This window comes from Manis pentadactyla, chromosome 7, assembly GCF_030020395.1.
Source record: "Manis pentadactyla isolate mManPen7 chromosome 7, mManPen7.hap1, whole genome shotgun sequence".
Classification (NCBI taxonomy): Eukaryota; Metazoa; Chordata; class Mammalia; order Pholidota; family Manidae; genus Manis; species Manis pentadactyla.
In genome coordinates, this window is record NC_080025.1 from 130,059,116 (window position 1) to 130,080,116 (window position 21,001).

The 21,001-nt window shown below is 37.0% G+C and overlaps 1 protein-coding gene across 2 annotated transcripts in view; it reads right to left on the reverse strand.

Annotated features, from left to right (window-relative positions):
• The window catches only part of CHCHD3 (coiled-coil-helix-coiled-coil-helix domain containing 3), a 278,762-nt gene that overhangs the window by 32,963 nt on the left and 224,798 nt on the right, over positions 1 to 21,001 (reverse strand). For both annotated transcript variants that reach the window (XM_057504774.1, XM_036905587.2), the window contains exon 6: positions 18,703 to 18,773. In XM_057504774.1, coding sequence (XP_057360757.1) covers positions 18,703 to 18,773 — 71 coding nt within the window. The remainder of the gene's footprint in view (positions 1 to 18,702; positions 18,774 to 21,001) is intronic.

Genomic DNA, 21,001 nt, shown 5'->3' on the forward strand with positions numbered 1-21,001 from the left:
CTATGTTTTCTTCTAGGAGTTTCATGGTTTCAGGTCTTACATTTAAGTCTTCAGTCTATTTCATGTTAACTTTTGTGAGTGGCATAAGATATGGATCAAGTTTAATTCTTTACCTGTGAATATCCAATTGTCCCAGCACAATTTATTGAAGAGACCATCTTTTCTCCTTTGAGTATTCTTGGCTCCCTTGCCACATATTAGATGATGCTTTTGTTTATTTCTGGCCTCTCAATTGTGTTCATTGGTCTATTTATCTGTTTTTATGCCAGTACCATACTGGCTTGATACCAGACAGTTTCTTGTACAGCCTGCCTGACAAAGTTAACATTAAACCTTAACTATTACCAGTCTTCATAAACATGTACATGATGTGGCAAGACAACTCCACATTACAGTGCAGATGCTGCTAATGCACACAAGGTAGTGACCCTCTGGGTTAATGGGATTTGGCAATCAGTACAGTGTTAACTGAGCCAGAAAAAGAAATGGCTCTTACCCTTAAAATATATAGGAGTTTTCTCCTCTGTGCCTTCGTTCCATCAGTGCCTTGCTTAAAAAATACCAATAATCAAGCTTAATAAGGCTCTTATAGCAGACAATAGAGACCTCATGGGGAAAGCAGGTAAGATGGCTTTCATAAGATGGTAACTTGTTATGAAGTATTTAATTGGCTTTCTTTAAAGTTACCCTGACTTGAAGGTGTCATGTTTCCAAGTTCAACTAGAAATGTCAATGAAATGTATTTTAGTTTTGGAAAATACATAAATCTGCCTAAATTCACATAAGTGAAAAAGAGTCCTCAAAACAGCAAAGGTCAAGAAGTTTTCAAGTAACAATAATCATTCCTTAACAAAAGTTCACACTGTACACAAATCTGGAGGAATCCCTAACTAATGACAGACCTTAATCTAATAAACAATACTCCATTGTATTTTGAATTTTGCTATAGTCTTAACTAGACTATTGATACTGTCAAGAGGAAGGCACACCTTCTCTCTGGTGTGTACTGAAGATGGCCTCTGGCAATTAGTTAATGTCCAACAAAAATCAGTCCTGTATTCAAAATCTGTAAGAAGAACACCAGCAACCAGATAAATCAAACCATTAGGCCAGGCACAGACATGTCACACAGCCACAGTTCCCTAATTTGCTGACTGAATTTATTTCAGATGTGTTTATTAAGTGCAGTACATGTGCTAGGTACAGGGGGAGACCTATAAACAAAATAAAATACAATGTCTGCCCTCAAGAAGATTTCATTTCAACTGGGAATGAGATTCACATATTGCAAGGCTATTGGCCCTTGAAACTTGCAAGAGTCTCTAATTCTCCAGCTTTTTATACCATTATCTAAACTGCAAATTCAAGGTCCCTTTTAGAGCAGAAACCATCTGAGAGTAGAAACTGACAAGCAGGAAAAAGCTTTTTAAGAGTTTAATTCAATTTAGTGAAGAATAATATTGATATTAATTGAACACCTGGTTAAGAGTACTGGTGCCATGAAATGGCTAGGATGCAGCTCAAGCCTTAAGGGGCTCTTGCATTAGAAGGGTGAGAGACGTACTGGCAACTGTGATACCTATTGGGTTGTAATAAGGACTTGAGTTACACGAACAGTGAGGCAGCAATTAATTGCGCAGCTTTTCTAGGAGTGGGGAGTGAGAAGGTTAGCTTCACGGAAGATTTCAGAGACACGTACATATAGGACCAGTCTTGACATATGGATGACTTATTAGAAGATGGTGAAGGCATGCTGTGCTATGGAGGCAGGAGAAACACAGGTGGATGGCATATTCTCTCTTAATAAATGAACTCTTAGTCCGTGAAAGAGTATGGCAAAAGATGAGGCTGAGGTGGTGTCAAAGGTTATTTTCATATTATGCTTTAATATTGTTAAGCTTTGGGGTCCCAGCTTCTATCTAATGATTTATTAGATACTGTCAATTGTTCAACTTTGAAGCAGAAACTTATTTTGCTTTTAATCATATGGATCAGACTGATGGATGAGTATCTTCAGATTGCCAGGCAAGCTGTTAAAAAAAATCTAGGGTCAGTTGCCACTATTTATCACTGCCAATCAGGCAACCCAATAAATAAACTTGGGTGCTGAGTCTGATATAGGACTGTAGCCATAACCCTTAGACCCTAGTTTGTAAATGTTGTATTCATGAAAAAAAGCTTCGTTTCTTGATAATAAGCAAAGGTTGTAAATAAGCTTATACATTACAGTTATATTAATAAAATAGCATATTATCAGTTTTAAGTGTTAGGATTTCACACAAGATTTCATTTGAAAACAGGACTCCACTTTATTGCTTAAAAAAAAAATGTCAGAAAGCCGTAGGAGAGCCTGGGAGGTAGGGAGCGAGCTGCTCTTCCCTAGGTTTCTGCGTTCCCTTCGCATTACCTACAGGGATCCGCATGTCGTCACAGAAACAAGGGTATGCCTGTGACTAGGTTAGCTTTAAAAATCCAGAATGTAGTTTAGACACTCACACAGGCAAATGCACTTTTTTTCCTTCTGCCCCCCTCCCCCGACACACCTTCAAACCTCCATCTTTCATTCTTTGTTGTGAACATTCAGAGCTGAGTTAAAATCGTTTTTTGAGGACGAACCTAGACACTTAACCACAAGTGTCATTTTTATTTCTGGGAAAAATTATAGTCCAAGTGCCAAGCAACTGACTTCAGAACAATCTTTAGGAAGAAAGTATTTCCTTTGTTCACTACAGACTACCAACCTATAACTGCCTACAATCTCAAATTAGCATAAATATTCAAAAGGTATGACAAGTTACTCAATAAGAACTATACAATAAACAGCAGCTTCATTTCCCCAAGTACAGCCTCCCATAGGCATTTCTAACTAAATTACTTACTTCCTAGCATGTTAAAATATAATTATTATTTTGAGTAGTGCTGCTACATGTTTGTTAATGATTTGACAGAACTTTTAAAAAAGAGGCAAAGTACATTCTCAATTGAAATTTATGTGTTCAGGGATTATCCCCTAGGGAAATAGATACCGAATTATATTATGGGCATCAACTTAAAAACACACAAAATTCACTCAACAGAAACTTGAACTATTGAGGACTACAATAATTAACTAACTATTGATGGCTTGGGATATGCCAAGAACATGAACGGGCCTCATTTAATTCCTATATAATATCTCTGTGATTATTTACCAAAGTAGAAAACTAAGATGGAGTTGGCAAAGAGCAGGTAACTCGGTGGAACAAGTCTACTGCGTTATGTGAAGGGTACCTACAAAGACTACACCCAGTAACATTTTTGCTCATGTGGATATTTACTATTTCATTGCAGCGATAGTGACATTCTGGAATGGAAAAATTAAGAGAAGTTCTAATAAGTTAAAGAAAAAAATCAGGAAGACCAAGAATCACAAACTAGAGAAAATGAGCATATTTTCTTTTTAGTTGTTACAGCAGAATCTGTAGCATATTAAACACACCCTTTTTAAAAATCTACTTTCTAGAAACTATACCATAAAAAAGGGGAATTTTATGGCATGAAGTACAACTAGATGAATCATTCGTAAGAATGGATCAGCTTTCTTAAGAATGTGGCCAAAAGCCTAGCACTCAAACCGTTCAAAGATCTAGCCTTAACGCACTTCTGGAGCGACGTCCTATTTTCTTGGCATCATCAAGTTCTGAGAGTGTATTTTTCATTTACCTTGTCGTCAGTTAGAAAAGGTGAAGATGTGTATATACCTTGGTTTTCAATTCTCCTATTAAATCAGCTTTTCAGAACTTCAGTTGCCAAATGCTCCAAAAGAGGTATAGATTGACATTTCTGCCAAAGGACAATTTTTTGCTCTGTAGTTTTTTCTAGAGTTAATGGAAAAAGTTCCACCACTAATCTTTTCAATTCACCTCTAGGGAATTACAAACCAGCAGCAAAAACTGCAAAGGTTGTGCCAAAATGTAATATTTTTAAATTACACAAGTCAAAAAACCTGAAAATTTTCACAAAACGGGCTTTCCTTTTCTTGAGAAAGAGAGAGACTTGGGAGGCCATATTTAGAGTCACGTTGTAATAAAACCTCTAAATGAAGTAACCTGGGTTCTGCCAACTCTAACCCCACTAAGATCCCTACAGAAATTGACCCTGGAAAGAGCTGAGCACCTAGTATATGCCCAGAGTTTACCCACATTACCCATCACCGCTCTAACAACCCCATGAGTTACATACATTTGTTACATCAGCCAAAAGCAGCCCAAGAGGATATAGCCCAGTGCCACATAGTTATGAAGACCGGTCACAATTCAAATTCCATCCATGGTATGGAAATAAAAGCACCAATTCCTATGGCTTTATGTACAAATTTATTTCACTGCAGCTTTTTTTTATACTGGGTCAAAAAAAGAAATCATTTGAAACACAACTTGAGTGCCTGTCAGTAAGATATGGGCTCCATAAATAATGATAGATCAATGCCACGGAATACTGTGCAGCTATTAAAAAGAATGAGTTGGATTTATATGTGTTGACCAGTTGGGGATATATCCATAGTAAATATAAGTTAAGGAAAAAAACATATGGGATGTTGTATTTTTTATAAAAATAAAATCTATTTTTATTAACATTTCTATGGATAGAAATTAGTGTAGAAGGATGATTATCAAACTACAACTTCACATAATCTACTTTTAAGGACTGACCCTGAAGAAAAAGAAGAAAAAATTACACTACCTTGTCACCATCCCCCCACCCCATTCCCCAATGCCAATAAAAGCTACTACCTTGATGATTTAAAAAATCCCAATAAGCATGTGTTAATTTCATATCTTTTCACTATACAAAGCCTACAGGGAAGATATCAAAAGGCAAAAGTTGATCACAAAATGCAATGGGAAGGACTAGGAATACTTAAAAGATTCATTTGATAATAATACTAGGATCTTCAAGTGGACTAGCAATGTATGAGCTCATCTTATATACCTTGGGTGCACACAATCACAGTTACAGACTATACACGAAAAACTGTACATCCAGAAAGGTCCTATCTGAATAAACAACATTAACTTGTCTCCAACAGATTCTTTGCAACCACATAAAATTTGGTACTATGTGAATTCTTAGGATGCCATTCAAAGAAATCATGGCTAGAAATATTTTTTAAAGTTTACCGTTATACCATTGCAATGAAAGGATGGTCCCATTACATGGACTACAGGAGCAGTACTAAAAAAGGAACCCACATATACTGGCTACTGGTGTTCCTCTATCTCCTAAGTTTCTTTCTCTGCTAAAATGCCCTAAGATTTCCCTAGATGGAACCCCATAAGCCAAACCTTTCCTGAACTCTACCTCCCTAGCTTTTCAATTAAAACTACTCTTCCCTGTCCCATTCTTGCAAGACCCTTAACTTTGCTAATAGACAAATAATAGGATATGCTAGCATGTGCTTTCTAAAAATGGATATTAATAATCTTAACATAGTAGTAATATGATTAGCAAGTTCTGATTATTATGAAAACACACACATACATATATGCACCAAATATCATACTTACAGATTTGATAGATGTCTAGAAACAATGAAGAACTCAAAAGGCAAAATTCTAATGGTGAAAATGATGGGCAGCAACGATAGGTGATAGAAAAAAATATTCCCGAATGACCTGATTGTTTATAGTTCATAATGCGTGATCAAAACCGAAAGTTTCTGTGATGACTGTCCTTGTACTGTTCACCATGTAAGAACTTATTCACTATCTAAGAATTTGTTCACCATGTAAGAACTTGTTCATTATGCTTCAGAAGATTGGAGACTGATGAGAATTACGCTTGGGGTGGATTAATGATTGTGCATTGAGTCCCCTAGACAGAATTTTATTGTTGTTAACAACCATTTGATCAATAAATATGAGAGATGCCCTCTCAAAAAAAAAAGAAAAAAATATTCCCGAAGAGGTAAAATTTGTGATTGAATCCTTACACCCCATTAAATCTGCCTTTCAAAACACAGCATTTAAAGTCCCTCAAGGTCTGACTCTAGTCTTCCTTTATGGCCATATAGTCCATCACGCCTCCCACCACTTTCATTCCAACCATTTCTAGCATTTGATTCCCTCTTCATGGAAAGCCATTTTCCCTCTCAAAGTGAGAAGACCCAGCCTACACTAGGCCTGCAATCCAGATTCCCCTGCTTATTCCTACTACATTTTGCTTATACCTTTATATTAGCATTTTAGTCACTTTTGTTTTAATCTGTCTTCCCATGTATACTGCAAGTGTTTTGAGGACAGGGAATATGCCTTCTTTCATCTTTCTATTTCCAGTTTATAAAAACCACCTGGAACACATGAAATACTCGACAATTTTTCTTCAGCAAATGTGAAAGTTACAATTTCTGTATGAGATTTTGACATCTCTACAGTACAGCCAATGATCTTAACAAGTGTAAGATCTCTGAGGGCAAGGGCTCATATTTCTGTATTTCCAGTGCCCACATAGCATGAATAATTAGAAACCCTTAATGGGTAATACTGTTGATATTGATGATTAATTCTCCAAAGCAAAGTTGTCACACTAATCTTCCAAATTAAATATATGTCACTGAACTCTCCTCTAGGGGAAGAAACCAAAAAACTGAGGACAGGGGGTCAGAATCCACTTACTGAAAAGAACTCCCAAGACAAGGGAATCGATGAAATTGGTCCACTGGTAAAACCCAATTTTTCAAAATCAAAGACTTCAAATATCTTCAAATGTATAAAAAAAATCTTCAACACTCAACTAAGCAAACAAACAAAAAAACAATGTAAATAATGACAAAATACTTGATTCCTGCTTGTCAATTAACCACACAATGTCTGAAAGATCTATTCTACACCCAATAGTGTTATTTTCTTCTTTATTTTAGCGTCTTTTGTACTGGAAACACTGTCATGCAGAGAAAAGAACTGGTGAATCATGAGCAGTACCACATGAGCCCTAATGGAGGTGTTAGGAATGCGTGTCAGTGAAGCCTGATGTAGCAAACAGCCGCATCTGGGCGTGCAGCTGGCAAAGTAATGAGACTGTGATGATGCACTGGCACCGGCTTTGATCACTTCATCTTGTTCAAGAGCTCTGCTGGGAAAACAAAGGTGAGAGGCACTGACCTCCTTCCCACAGCTTGCACAAGCACAAAAAACACTAACAGATCAAGGAGTGATCCCCTCCTCTCTTCCCCTCCTTGCCAACACACCCCTTTTTCAGAACTGATGGTTTCATAGTTGGGGGCATGGCATAAGCAGGCTAAAGCAAGCTTTCTACCATATGAAGTGTCATGTCTGAATATGTCTACAATAATTGGCAATTCATTTTTCATCCTGGAAGCAGAAACAGGTGTATGCTACCTTCAAAATCCCAATCATAAACCATGCAGAATGCACCTCACACACAGGCAGCTTCATTGAGATCTATGTCAGGGGCAGGCTGGTGGACTTCAGAGTCTCCATAGATGGATCTGTCTCACAAATAAATAGGTATTTGTGTAATCTCAGAGGCACAGGAGAATGAAATGAAGAGCAAATGGCAACAATCTCACACACACACACACAAATCCATTCACACTACAGCAGCCCTTATTCTTTCCTGTGTTAATACCTTAATTGGCAAATAGCTGACTTCTTCGTGCTTGTAAGATCCCTACAAAGCATGTTTAACATACTGAAAAAGGGAGGTCTTAGTCCTTGAAAAGAAGTGTAAGACCAGATGCACCACTGCAGAGGATTTCTTGCCAGCTTCATCCAGAATGGTAGCTGAGGTGACGCGAGACGGGAGCCAAGAGCAAGAACTCTCCTTAATGAGCACATCTATCAATTTTCAAGGGATGCAGCTGATTACCAGCGTTTAGACATACACACTCACAAAAGGAACATGGCAATTTAGCAGTTGGCTACTGAATGAGGAGGCACATAAAAGAGCTGAAGGCAGCATGTGAGCAAGTTTGGGAGTCTTGGCGACACTTTAACGTGGGAACATGTGTGCTTTCATTTCAATGTGCAGGGAAGGGCCAACATGTAAGCTTTTACCAGTTTTCAAAGCATTTTGCCAGGACTCAATACATAGCACGAATAAACTGCTGCTTGATTATTCTATTAAAAAGTACCAGTGTTACTGAATAAGTGCTTCATTTACAAACAATGCCTTCAAAAATCCCTTTATCAAAAATAACTTTGAAAACTTAACAAGGCGTATCTACCAGACTCTATGCTAGCAAGGATGAGGGTATATTAGGAAAGTGTAATTTAATAAGGGGGGGAGGGGACTAATTCTTAAGTAAACAAATAAAATAAAGCAAAGTTTACTCTTATTTCTACAGTAATGAAACATACTGAATGAACAGCCCTGACTTTGAGATAAGGGATTCAAATTCTAATGAAAAATATGATTATGAATAGGATTAGAAATCCTAACTTTCTTTAAGACAATGGTTGAACTTATTTTTACCTAAAGTAAATTACAGCCAGAAGTTGGGTATTTCCAATAATTTAAGCATTCCTTCCCAATTAAGACTAAGAACAACGAGTTTAGGGTGTTTTAAGTATAATGAACATTTTTAAAATGCACAGATCTTGTGTTCATATTGTTGTAAAAATCACTGTGTAACTATCACCCAGAAAAATATCCCCAATGTCTCAGAGAGTTCACTTGTATCCCTTTCTAATCAAAAGTCCCCTCTATCCCCATCAACCACTTTCTGATTTCTATCAGTATAGACTAATTTTTCCTATTTTTCAACTTCATAGCAATGGAATCACACATTCAGTACTGTTTTGGGTCTGACGTCTTTTTACTTAACATAATGCTTCTAAGATTCATCCATGTTGTTACCTGGATCAATACGTGGCTTTTAAAAAAACTGCTGAGTACTATTCTACTGTATGAATATGCCACAATTTGTTTATCCATTCTCTAACTGATGACCATTTGGATTGTTACTAGTTTTTAACCTTTATGAATATACCTGATAAGAATGTGCACAAATCTTTTGTGGAGGTATATTTTCTTTTCTCTTGGGTACATATGTAGGATTGTAATTGCTGGGTCAAAGAGCAAACATTTAAATTTAGAAGAAACTGCTGAATTTCTTCCTAAGTGACTTTACCATTTTACACCCCCACTGGCAAAGCTCAAGAATTCTGGTTTCTTCACATCCTGTCAGACAATTAGTATTGCCAGTTTTTTTGGATTTTCACCATTCTGAAGGTTTTTATTTGTATTTCCCTGATAACTAATGATGTTACTAGCACCTTTCATGTGCTAATTGACCATTCTTATGCCTACCTTTGAAATGTCTGTTCAAGTCTTTTGCCCATTTAAAAAATTTTCTTAATGCGGTGTTAAGATGAGCCAAACTTTTAAATTGTGATATGGTCCAATTTATCAATTTTTGTATTTTATTTGCTTTTATCTTAAGAAAAACAAAAAGGGCCAGAAATAGGAAACTTTGGTAGACTGAAACCATGAGAGAGGATATGGTAATTACACATTCAAATGAACAATGGAAATACATGTATAAGTATTATCCTGAAAGTTCTGGTTGCAATTTTAGTACTATGGTTTTACACCAGGCATAAGCGAATGGGCATCCAACAGACATCGATAATTACCTGGCTGAAAGTAGGGAGGGTTGACAGCATTTGGAATAGGCCAAAAAACTGTGGCGTGACAAAACATAATTAGATATCACAATATGGCTGACTATATACAACTTCCAGAGACTGTCCTGAGAGCGGTCATTCTGAAGGGTACGCCACATCTTTAATACAATTTCTAGCCATGCTCAGAACTTAAGATGGTTAACTTTGTACTTCTGACACAAGAGTAGAATTAAAAATCTGCATCCTAGAAGTCTTCCTGGACATTTAAAAAAATGGCAGGTCAGTCAGACAATAATCAAGTCTAATTGGCCTTCCTACAAGCTTTCCTGCTTTCTACCTGCAGCTCAGTGGCGCTCAGAAAGCAAAATAACTTTTTCTTATCTTTGAACACATCAAAGGAAAATCAAAGAAATGATTTCCAACTGAACCCTTTAAAAAGTAAATGAGCACTATTCAGAATCAGCAAGAAGAAAAAACTTAGCAGTTCCAGTTAGCAAAATCTTTCAGGAACTTGAAGTCGTGTAGGTTATTACTCAAATAAGCGAAGATCAATAAACAAATTCCAAAATACTATGTACCCTAGAACTTAAAATGCTCTCTTAAAATATTATGATACAAGGAAAGAAACAAGCTGTCATTTTGGCAGAATCTTCATTTATCTAACAGTGTAATTAATATTTCATATAACCATGTAGGGTATGCTAGATTCTTAATGGATTGCATTGATTAAGGAAGAAAGTTCAATGCTAATGTTTCTGTAGGTGAACACGGAATGATTTGTTATCTCACATGGAACAAATCATGAATTCAGGAGCTACAGCCACAAACCTAAGGGCTACAACAAGACTGGTTGTGATAATTTACATACAAAAAATAAATGGATTATATTAAAGTAATAATATATTACAGTTCAGAAGATGTCCAAAGCAACCCAAACAAACCCCGACAGAAGAGAAGTCTGTCGAATGACAGGATGTGGCTAATCTGACTGTACCTTCGGGCAGCTTGTGTCACCACTTGAGGTCCCTTTATATATCCTGCAGTGGCCATCTTGACATTGTGACCCACTGGAGATGTTCACGGATGCCTGCAGTTTTCATTCCTTTTTTGTGAAACAGACCCCTGCTCCTGCCCTTTTTGAGCTCTGTATCCTAATCAGCTTTGCCATCCTGCCCTGTCCCTTTCTGTGGACACCTCTAGATTGAGCTGAATGCTGTGAGGAACAGTTAGGAAGTAGAGTTAGGCAGAAACCTAACTCTCAAGTGGTATTCTGTCTCTTGTCATTTACTTCTGCTACCTAAGAGAATAATACATAGACACATATAGAGATCCAACCCAAGAAATAAAAAGAAACTAAAGAAATACCTAGACAGATCTGAATAGAAGAGCTCAAACCCTAAAGAAAATTAAAAGCACTAATGCCTGAAGGTTTCTTTGCAAATCTAACCAATTGTAAATGCCTATCCTAAGCGATATTGTCAAATACTGATGTGATCCAAACCAGGTCTCACTTTACTTGGAACTAATTTATTGCTGCAAGTGGGTGGGCTATGGGGTTTTGGGAGAGAGAGAGTCATAGCTTGAGAGGTGGCAGACCCCTCTCTACACGTCCCCTGGTGAGGTTCAGAAGGGACTCCCACATATCTAGAGCACATCTGAAATGGCAGCCAGGGTCTTAGAACTGGGTGAAACAACTACTTAAGGCCATTTTTAGATGAGGATCAATAACACTTCTTCCTCTTTTTTAACTTTCTCATCTTGAATGCCCTAATGAGTGGCAATTATGGTCTACATTTTACAGATGGAAGAGACAAGTCAAGGATGTAATAACCTATCTAAGGAATTGGGTATTCTAAATAACTAAGACTATGTTTCAGCCAAATGTATTTGCCATTAGTCTCACATACAAAGTATACTCTTAAGCTCATAAACACTGCTTTTCCATTTTAGAATTCAAATCCTCCTCCAGCAACACATGGACACACTCCAGTTGACTTAGGTGAGCTGATATTCAAAAAACAAAAACAAGTTACCATAAACTTTTAAATAGGCAATTGTAACAAGGCTTTTGCACAAAAGGTACAGATATATTTACTTTATCTAGGATTTTGCCTCCTCAATTACTAAGTCTCTTACTGAATAATCAAGATGTTACTTAGCTCCAAGGACCACAGGGAATAAAATGTCACCACAGCAGCTGCTGTATTTCCTTCTCACAGCCTTTCAAATTAAAAAAGGGGGAAGAAGGGCCCAACATAGATGCAGAATTTAATTAGTTAGTAAAAAAGCCCAAATCCTTGCCCAAAGCCCTGTTCTTCCTGTAATACAGCATTCTTTTCTTCTTGTGTAAACTTTTCATTATGAAGGAGACATCTTTATAATACAATAACTCTAGTTATAATGTAACTGCTGGTAACATAACTCCTACATTAGAAAAGGCAGCATGTTCAAGTAATGTTGCTTTAATACAATTTGTGCTCAGCAGAAACCAAGTCAACTTGGTCATTTAGAATTTGATCAATGTGAATTAGTGTCTTACTGAGATAAACCATTTGATCATTTTGAAATTGATCAATGAGAATCAGAGACAAAACATTTATCATGTACATGTGGTATATCAGAGCCATTCACGCACTACTAAAGTACGTTATAAGTAGACATCAATTAGTGTTAGAGACAATGTGCAGGGTACCTGTCAGCTGCAGATACAAATACACATACAATAGTATATAATTTTAATCTTTTTGATAAGGCAAGTTATTCAACAAGGCAGCTGGAGTCACTAAAAAACTGCAGGCACTCAAGTTTGAAGGAACTGGAAAAAGAAGCACAGCAAAACTGAAGAGCTCAAACTTTTGAAATAAGTTTTCATTAAAAGTTTAAGCAGATTGGTACATAACGTAAATTTACTTGACTAAACTTCTAAGAGAGTTTTAAGACTATTAATTAGAGTAAACTTTGTACCTGCAGTACAATCAGTTCTATTGATCTAATATTTCCAAATTGAACTCACAATGATATTTAGGAATATTGGTCTGTGCATCTAACAGAATTATAAATTTGCCAGTCAAAAAGTCAAAACCTTATTTAATTCTTTTACAGCCAATTAGGCAGGATCTTTAAACACTGTTGCTTAAAACTGTCCATGATCCATATGTGTAATTGCAGGGAACATGGGAAACTCACCTGCTGATACCACTGGCGTGTCATCCTCAGCTCCACTAATTCATTCATAGTACAGCTATTAAAATCACACATCTCAGCAGAAACTAAACAGCATTGCCAGCACAGAGGAGTACAACATGCCACCCCCAAGTATGCCTCCTTAGCATAAGGATTATTTTAAAGAAACTGCAAACACAGGAGAAGCTCTGAAATCCAAGTAGGAGCTATACTTTTGTAAAAGACATTTAACATGGACAAGGCAAATATTTATTTGTAGGACGGTCTTCCTTGCCGTACCAGGAGGGGGTTGACTCTAAATCTCTAGAAGCCGATCATGGAGAAGGCATGGACTTCACTCTGTGTAATAATCTTACCCTTGTTCACATGCAGGTTTCCAGGTCACCTCCCATACCTGACCCTCCACCCCACATCTTTTGTCTTTAGCTGGAAATGGTTTTTAAGGTGAGGGCTTTGGCCATTTCAGAGAGTTACTCAGTTTTTCTGGGTCTCTTCCATGTGTACATGTTACTAACTTTTGTTTTCTCCTATTAATCTGTCTTCTATTGATTTAATTATTAGACCAGCCAAAGACCCTCGAAGGGAAGAAGGGAAAACTGTTCTACTATACCAGTCCAAGTGAAACCCTAATAAAACTAAGGACATTGTAAAGTTCAAGGACTTTACCCTGAAGAAAACTTTGAATATATAGTAATACTTGTAAAATCCATTTTATCTGTAAGAGTTTTGCATGGCATTCCCCAAATACTCTAAAATCACCTAAACTTCTTTCACAGGGTAACTAATCTTGTAATATGTCATAAGGATAACCCAGGCTTCTTCCAAGAGCCTAAATTTTATAAGTCAGATTTCAACAGCTTTGTTCAAAGATAAAAGTGAAAACCCCTTCTAAATTCTGGCCCACAAAGGAGTATTACCAGTATTCATATATGATTTCACAGAATCATACTCCTGTACAAGTGCTTCATCTTTCAGAGAAAATAAAACCAAGTGAAAAAGTTACACCTCTAATGAAGGCATTCGAAAAATATTTCAAAAGATCTATGTCACTTCCCATATGTGTATTTTCTTGTTTAAGGAAGGTAGTATCTGGCCACTTCATTATCTAAAAAACAGCATGGGATTGAAACAGCAATCATCTTTTAAATGGCTTTCATTTGTTTGATATTACATTGTCTTAACAAGATTTACATTTCCTTTAAAATATTCTATATTTCTATGATATTTGCCTTACACTTATTTGATATTTGTTTTTATATTTTAAAAAAACCTTATGTACTGAACACTCTGGCAACAACCTTTCCTCTCTGCAGGTGTCATTCACACACTAGCCCTAATCCACGTAGAGAGATCTGATTCTGACGCTGACCAAGAATAGGGCCCTTGTGGCATCTGTCCACACAGCTCTGACACATCCTCAACGGTGCTGTCCTGTCAGGAGGGCTTTAGATGCTCTCCTCTGGCTGGACAGCGAGCTCCCTAAGGATAAGAACTCTTTCTAATGTGTCATCTCCTTTTTTTTTTTAGTGGGAGGATTGTGGGGTAACAGTTTCTAGATTTTGTTTGGAAACAAATACAGAAGTTTTTCCTGTGGCATATAGTTTCATAACTTGAGTTGGACATAATAATAATATTATAATAGTATAACTATATAGAATATATAAATCAAAGTAATAAAATCTAGTATGCATTGAGCTTTTACCTTGTGCTAGAACTGTTAAACACAATGTAACTTATCTAATACAATATTTTAATTAGTTACTTATAAGGTAGAAAATAAGGATTAATACAAAACATAATTTTCAATATGTTGAGCTGTAACATGGTACTAGGACCATATAGATAGGAACTACACCATTATGTTGTTCTATTTAACAGATTATCACAAAAGGCAATAAATGTGATATGAAGTGCTGATAATGATTGTTTTAGTTGATTGGGAAAAAAGGTTATCTTCTGATTAAAAGCTGGATATTAAAAAAATGCTGGGTTTGCTCAGTACTTTGGGTTTTATAGCTAAAATTTTAAAGTTATTGTTGGGAAAGAGTTTTTGCAGGAAAAGAAACAGCAAAAATTATCTCTAAAGTGTTTAATTCCCACAGAAAAAATGGAACATGTTTTTAATAACTTGGTATTTACTAGGGATGCAATTATCCCATCCCCAGTAGAATTAACTTTGGATTCTTAAAAAGCTCTTTATTTTAAAATTCTGTCTTTCTCTTACTCTCCTCTGATGAACTCTAGGCTCCATGTTGGGAGGACCTACCTGTCTCCTTCATGTCTGGACATTCAGAACTCGGTTGAGGGCATAGAAGAGCTCTATGAATGAATAACATATTAATAAAATGTGATTTTAAAAATTCCATTAAACCTAAAGTGTTTTAATGGTTTACTGCTAAAACTGCGAACTGAGGGACTTAGGAGTGAGTTAATATTTAAGCATCCCTAAAATTAACCCATTCGCTATCCTAGCAGGATGCACTGCTGTGACTGGTGCTCATCATGTGCCGCCTCAAATGCTCTTAGCTTTCTTTCTCTTTAAAGTGATTTTGTGTTGATCCCCACCCCCGCCAATCAGGTACATAACACTACCTTCAATTTGCAGTTTTAAAAGCTTGCATCTCCTGTAACCAAGACATACCCAAATAAATACTTCTATCAGATAAAATTAATTAAATCCTTCTCAAAGTCCTTCAGAGCTTGTCGGCAAAGAGGGACTGCTGAGATCAGCTCTGTGGCACAATGGAAAGAATATAGTATGCTGCCTTGCAAAAGAATGAAGCTGTCATGATTATCTGAGATGGCCAAATCTGTAGGGACAAAGGTCCACTGAGGGTACTCTGTGTTTTGTGAGATGGTAAGCATCTCTTATGGCTAAAGCACTACAACTTCCTTTAAGTAAAGCTAATGAAATTCACTGAAAATTGAAGTACAGCATCCTTAGGAAGCTCAGTCTAACAGGCAGCAGCTGGAAAAATGATACAATGAAAGCCGCTCTCTGAGAAACCAGCTCTGCGAATTCCTGCACAGCATGTAAAACCTGGGCATTTATTTGTGCTGGAGTTAGCCACACTGTAAAGTCTGCGGGCAGAGTCCCCAGACTGCCCTCACATATGACATCCTCTGCAAGTTCAAGGGGTTTCCAAAACCACCTTAAGCTTTGGTAATTTGCCAAAAGGACTCACAGAACTCACAGAGAGTTATTAAACTCAGTTACGGCTTATTATGGAAGATGAAACAAAGAATCCACCAAAGGAAGAGATACACAGGACAGAATGTGGGAGGGATCCAAATGCGGTTTCCACTCCCCTCAGGTTGTGCCACTCTCCTGGTATCAATGTGTGAGAATATGAAGAGAATATGTCAACCAGAGAAACTCACCCAAGCTACAGTGCCCAGAGTTTCCCTGGGACCTCAATACACAGGCCTGCTTGCTTGATGGACACATGGTTCAATCCAGTCTCCAGCACCCCTTCCACAGAGGTTGGGTTCATGCCAAACACCCCAGGGGGCCCAGCATGACTAATGAAGACACTTCTGTCACTCAGGACATTCCACGGGAGCTGGGTACAAAGCCCAGACCTCTCTTTGGGAAAGGCCAAATTCTTTACCACAGTAGCTAAGAGTAGGATTTAATGAAGAATGATATAGACAACAGAAAATGATGTTGCTGAGGCTCTGCTTAAAACTAAGTCTAACCTACAGGTCATGTTGTCTTGGACAAGGTAAGTCATCGTCACATTTGTCTGTGTGCTCTGTAGAGTTCTGCATTCTCCTATATATATAATAAATCCAGCTTCCACCAATTTTCCAATCTGCTAAATTCAAATTTCTGGTTCTCTCTGGCCCCCTCTATCCAAGTGTTATGGGCTGAATTGTGTCCCCCACAAAATTCATTATGTTGAAGTACTAATGCCCAGTACCTCAGAAAGTCTATTTGGAGCAAGCATTTTTAAAGAGGTAATTAAGTTAAAATGAAGTCATTAGAAAGAGTCCCAATCCAGTGTGGTTTATAAGAAAAGGAGATTTAGGACACAGATGCAGAGAGGGAAGACCACATGTAGACACAGGGAGAAGACAGCCACCTGCAAGCCAAGGAGGAAGGCCTCAGAAGGGACCAACCCTGCTGACAACTTGATCTCAAACATCCAGTGTCCATTAGCGTAAGAAAATTAATTTGTGTTGTTCAGGCCACTCAGTCTGTGGTAGTTTGTTATGGCAGCCACAGCAAACTGATGTATCAGTCAATCACTAAATCATGTCTAATCTCTCAAAGACTTTTTTGCATCCATCGCTTTCTTTTCTCTTTCACTCACAGAGGCCTTTTATCTGGTACTTCTGGTTCTTGTTTCTCATGCTTCCAGTGGAACTTCACATCCACTGTCAAATTAATATTCCTAAAGGAGCATAGATAGGAGGGTGCTCAGCTGGTCAAGTGACTTCCAAAGACTTCTTGCTCCATGAAGACCAGCTTCTTAGCCCAGCAGCTAATGAATGACCCTACTGATCTTTGCAACTATATCTTGCACTAGTCTGAGTCAAGCCCCTGATCTTAACTCATTTATCATCCTACTGTAGAGCATGATTTTCCTTCTGAATACCTTTCAAGCTCAACTAAAATGTCATCTTTATGATGATTTCATAGATCACTTCTTTGGTTTATCCTGAATTCTAGCTATTTGTATAGCTATTGTCTTACAAGGAAGAAATAACCAAGGGTACCAAGCAAAAGATTCTCCTAGTATAGAGTCATAAAGGTTTAAAAAATTATTTCTTGATCATTAGGGAGAAAGATTAAAACATTAACTTAAAGAAGACATATGTAGAGTATCTTTTAAAATCAAGTCTACATCCAATTCTTTATCTAAATTCTTAAGACAGTACATTAAACTTTAACAGAGAGATTTGTGGCCCCTTCTTAGAAGGTCTCTTTCTACTGTTCCTAAAGAGTTAATTTACTAACAAAGACTGGAGGTTTCTGTCTGTTTAAATGTTCCTCAAACTATCTTTAAAAAACTTTTATTAAAAAAAATCAACATTAAAATAACACTAATATCCATTACCACACAAATTGCACTACAGCAGAAAGTAATAATGTTCCACCTTAGGGTTTAATCATTTTATCAAATGCTTATAAATATTCGAAAGGAAGGAGGTCAAAGCCCAATGCAATCTTGCAACTGAATCTGTCACAACACCTTTTTTTGCTTCACTAATTTGCACATGTACTACTAACATGGGTTACACAATAGAACTATTTAAAAACTCAGGAAAATTTTGAATGATGTCTTCTTACCTAATATGAGAACTGGCAACAAAGGGAAAGTACAGAGCTATGGGCCATGGACACTTTGATCCATCAATTACAGAACATTCATTAAAGCACTCCAAGGATTAATAGAGATAGCAACTTAACATCACCTTCATAATCAAGGGTAAGGTAAAGTCTGTGATTTAAATGTGTTCCAGGTACATGTGAAGAAATGAAAACAGCCTAAACATAAGAAAGGTGGATACCCAAATTTGGATATGACTATCATTTTATTATACAAACGTGAATGGTTTCTATGTTTCTTTAATAGAGGTGGCAAGTTAACATCACCTTCATAATCAAGGGCATCCCGTCTTATATATTATTCCAAAGGAAAATTGTATTATCGTTGCTTTCGATTTCCCCTTAGTTCATAAAATTGAATTGCAAGAAAGCTTTCATCAGCTGCTCTCTTTGCATTTGCATTCCGCTATGGCAGGTAACATGGGTCCATGTCAACTACGTAAGCGTACTCCCAAGGACTCCAGAGGGCTACATAACAACTACAACATAAAAAGCAACAAAGCTGTACGTTCACCTTGTCAAAAGGAGTAAATAATTATAACACTACGAAAAACTTACTTGAACTTGGCTTCTACCTCTTCTGCTGCTTTCTGATATTGTTCAGTGGTGACTTTGTAGAACTCTGAGCTCTGTGGGTAAAGATTGATAGGAGAATTTTCACTACCCAAGAGGACAAAATATGTGCAAGACTTACTTTACAAAAAATATATATAAAATATTGTATTTATATAAAATCCAAGCAGTAGGAGAAAGATCTCTTATGTAAGTGGCATGGATACTTATAAAAACACATGGTAAATTATCCATTTAAATAAAAGCACTCTTGCTGGTACACAGGCTGTAATTACAGAGTAAATTCATAGTTATAGTTCATAATTATTTGATCCTTCTGGAAAACTTCTAACATATCTTGCCTATTTTTCCAGTGTTCCACCTAAGAGATAAAAGTATTTCTTTTTGCACAATATTTTTGTCTTCAAGAAGGATTCTCTATGGAGTAGAATGTGTTCTATTGCCTCCACATGAGCATAAGAACGTCAACATTTATAACAAAGCAGTAAGCACAAGGGGGGTAGATTTAGGTAATTTTTATACCCCCCCAAAAAAATGTTTTCACTACTACATGAATGAACACACAAGTAATACAAATAAAGTTGTAATAGCAAAGCAATGCTTTTTCTGGAGTAACAAAATTAAAATTTATTCATTCAGCAGGCTACTCAGAAACCTGTCTTACTGCAGGGGGTGGCCTAAATGACCCTATGAGCCTTTAGACTCAACGAAATATCCTGCAAAATGCACCACAGTACAAAAGAACACTATGCAGTTCAGCAGTCTGTTGTACACCTTCATTTCCTAATCACGCAGGTTTCACATGCATGACTTGGGGTAGTTTATTTTTTAATAAATCATTGTTGGTTGGTGAGAAAATGAAAATGAAATCCTCTTCACACCAGTCACCCCCTTGCATTTAACAATCCAGGTTGCCCAGTGACAGTCACATCCAGGTTTGTTGGGTGCAGATAAAATCAATAGGTATGTGATTAGACAACAGAGTCAGGGTGGCTGGAGCAATGGACAGGTCACCATTTGAGATGATGAATGGCTCTCTATCAACCTAGAGTTCCCTATGATGCTAACATTTACTATAATCTTATTTGGGCTGCGATTTATCTTTCTTGCACCTGATCAATAAAGATGAACAGAACAGTTGTAAAGATCGATTGTAATTTTTTATCATTTTCAAGCATGAAAGTACATTTCTGACATGAAGACAATATTCTAAGTGTACTGCTGCATTTTTTTAAATTGCAACATGAGTGATCAACTGTACTAGTCTATATGCTGACAGGTTTTAATTCCTCTGTAGGTCTCAAGCTATCAAAAAGCCATTTTGTCTTCTCAGATATTTTAACTTTAGGTTGTGTCACACACTTTCCTATCAGTTTTACTTATAAGATTTTCCTTTCCTTCAAAATACATACCAGTCACAACATGCTCCTTTGCAATGTTTGATTAAAGCTTTTCTTTGAACCCTTCTAACAAAGAGGGCAATAAGAAGGCAGTTACTGATCTACCCCTAATGCTGATGAGAAATTGCCCATATTACTATGACGAACTGTCAAGCGGGCATTGTGTTACTGAATTATCTATTAAAATGCTGGCAAAGCAATAATGTTTTGATTAATATGTTCACTTAGTCTAAGCACTGAAACTGTAATGTCTGGATGGAGCCAAGATGAAGCTGAAAGATCTGGTTTCCAGTTCTGTTCTGTGACCTTGAGCAGGTCCTATAGCTCCCCCAGCTTACTTTTTAGTGTTCCTATCCCCTAAAATATGGATGGTATTAGCCCTGCTTATCTCTGCCAACACTGCTACAGAAAGCAAACAAAATAGGCATGAGAGCTGTGAAACCTGTTACATGTTTTCCAGAGTAAGATCAACATTCAAATAAAATAATTTTGGAGAAAAAATACTAATTTGGGCAATTCCATTCTGAGTACAAATACAAAATGATCAAAAGTAAATACTGAGCTTTCTAACCAGAATGATGCACCAAAGCAAGAGTTCTGCCATCACATAAATTAGTGAGCTCCCCTCTGCTTCAAATGCCAAATGCAGGGAAAATCATTACTGATTTTTGTCAAACTTTCTTCTAGGATGTTAAGACACAAAAAACCTGTATCTGTGTTGCCTGCAAACTCGGCACGTATTTTCTTCAATTTAAAGTTTTAGGCTTTATTTATGTTGAGTATTTCCTCCTCAGCGGCCAACTTCCCACACTGCATAAATCTTCCTAACAAAGAAAAATTCCCAGGAGGTAACACCATGTAACTAAGGGAATAAACACAAATAT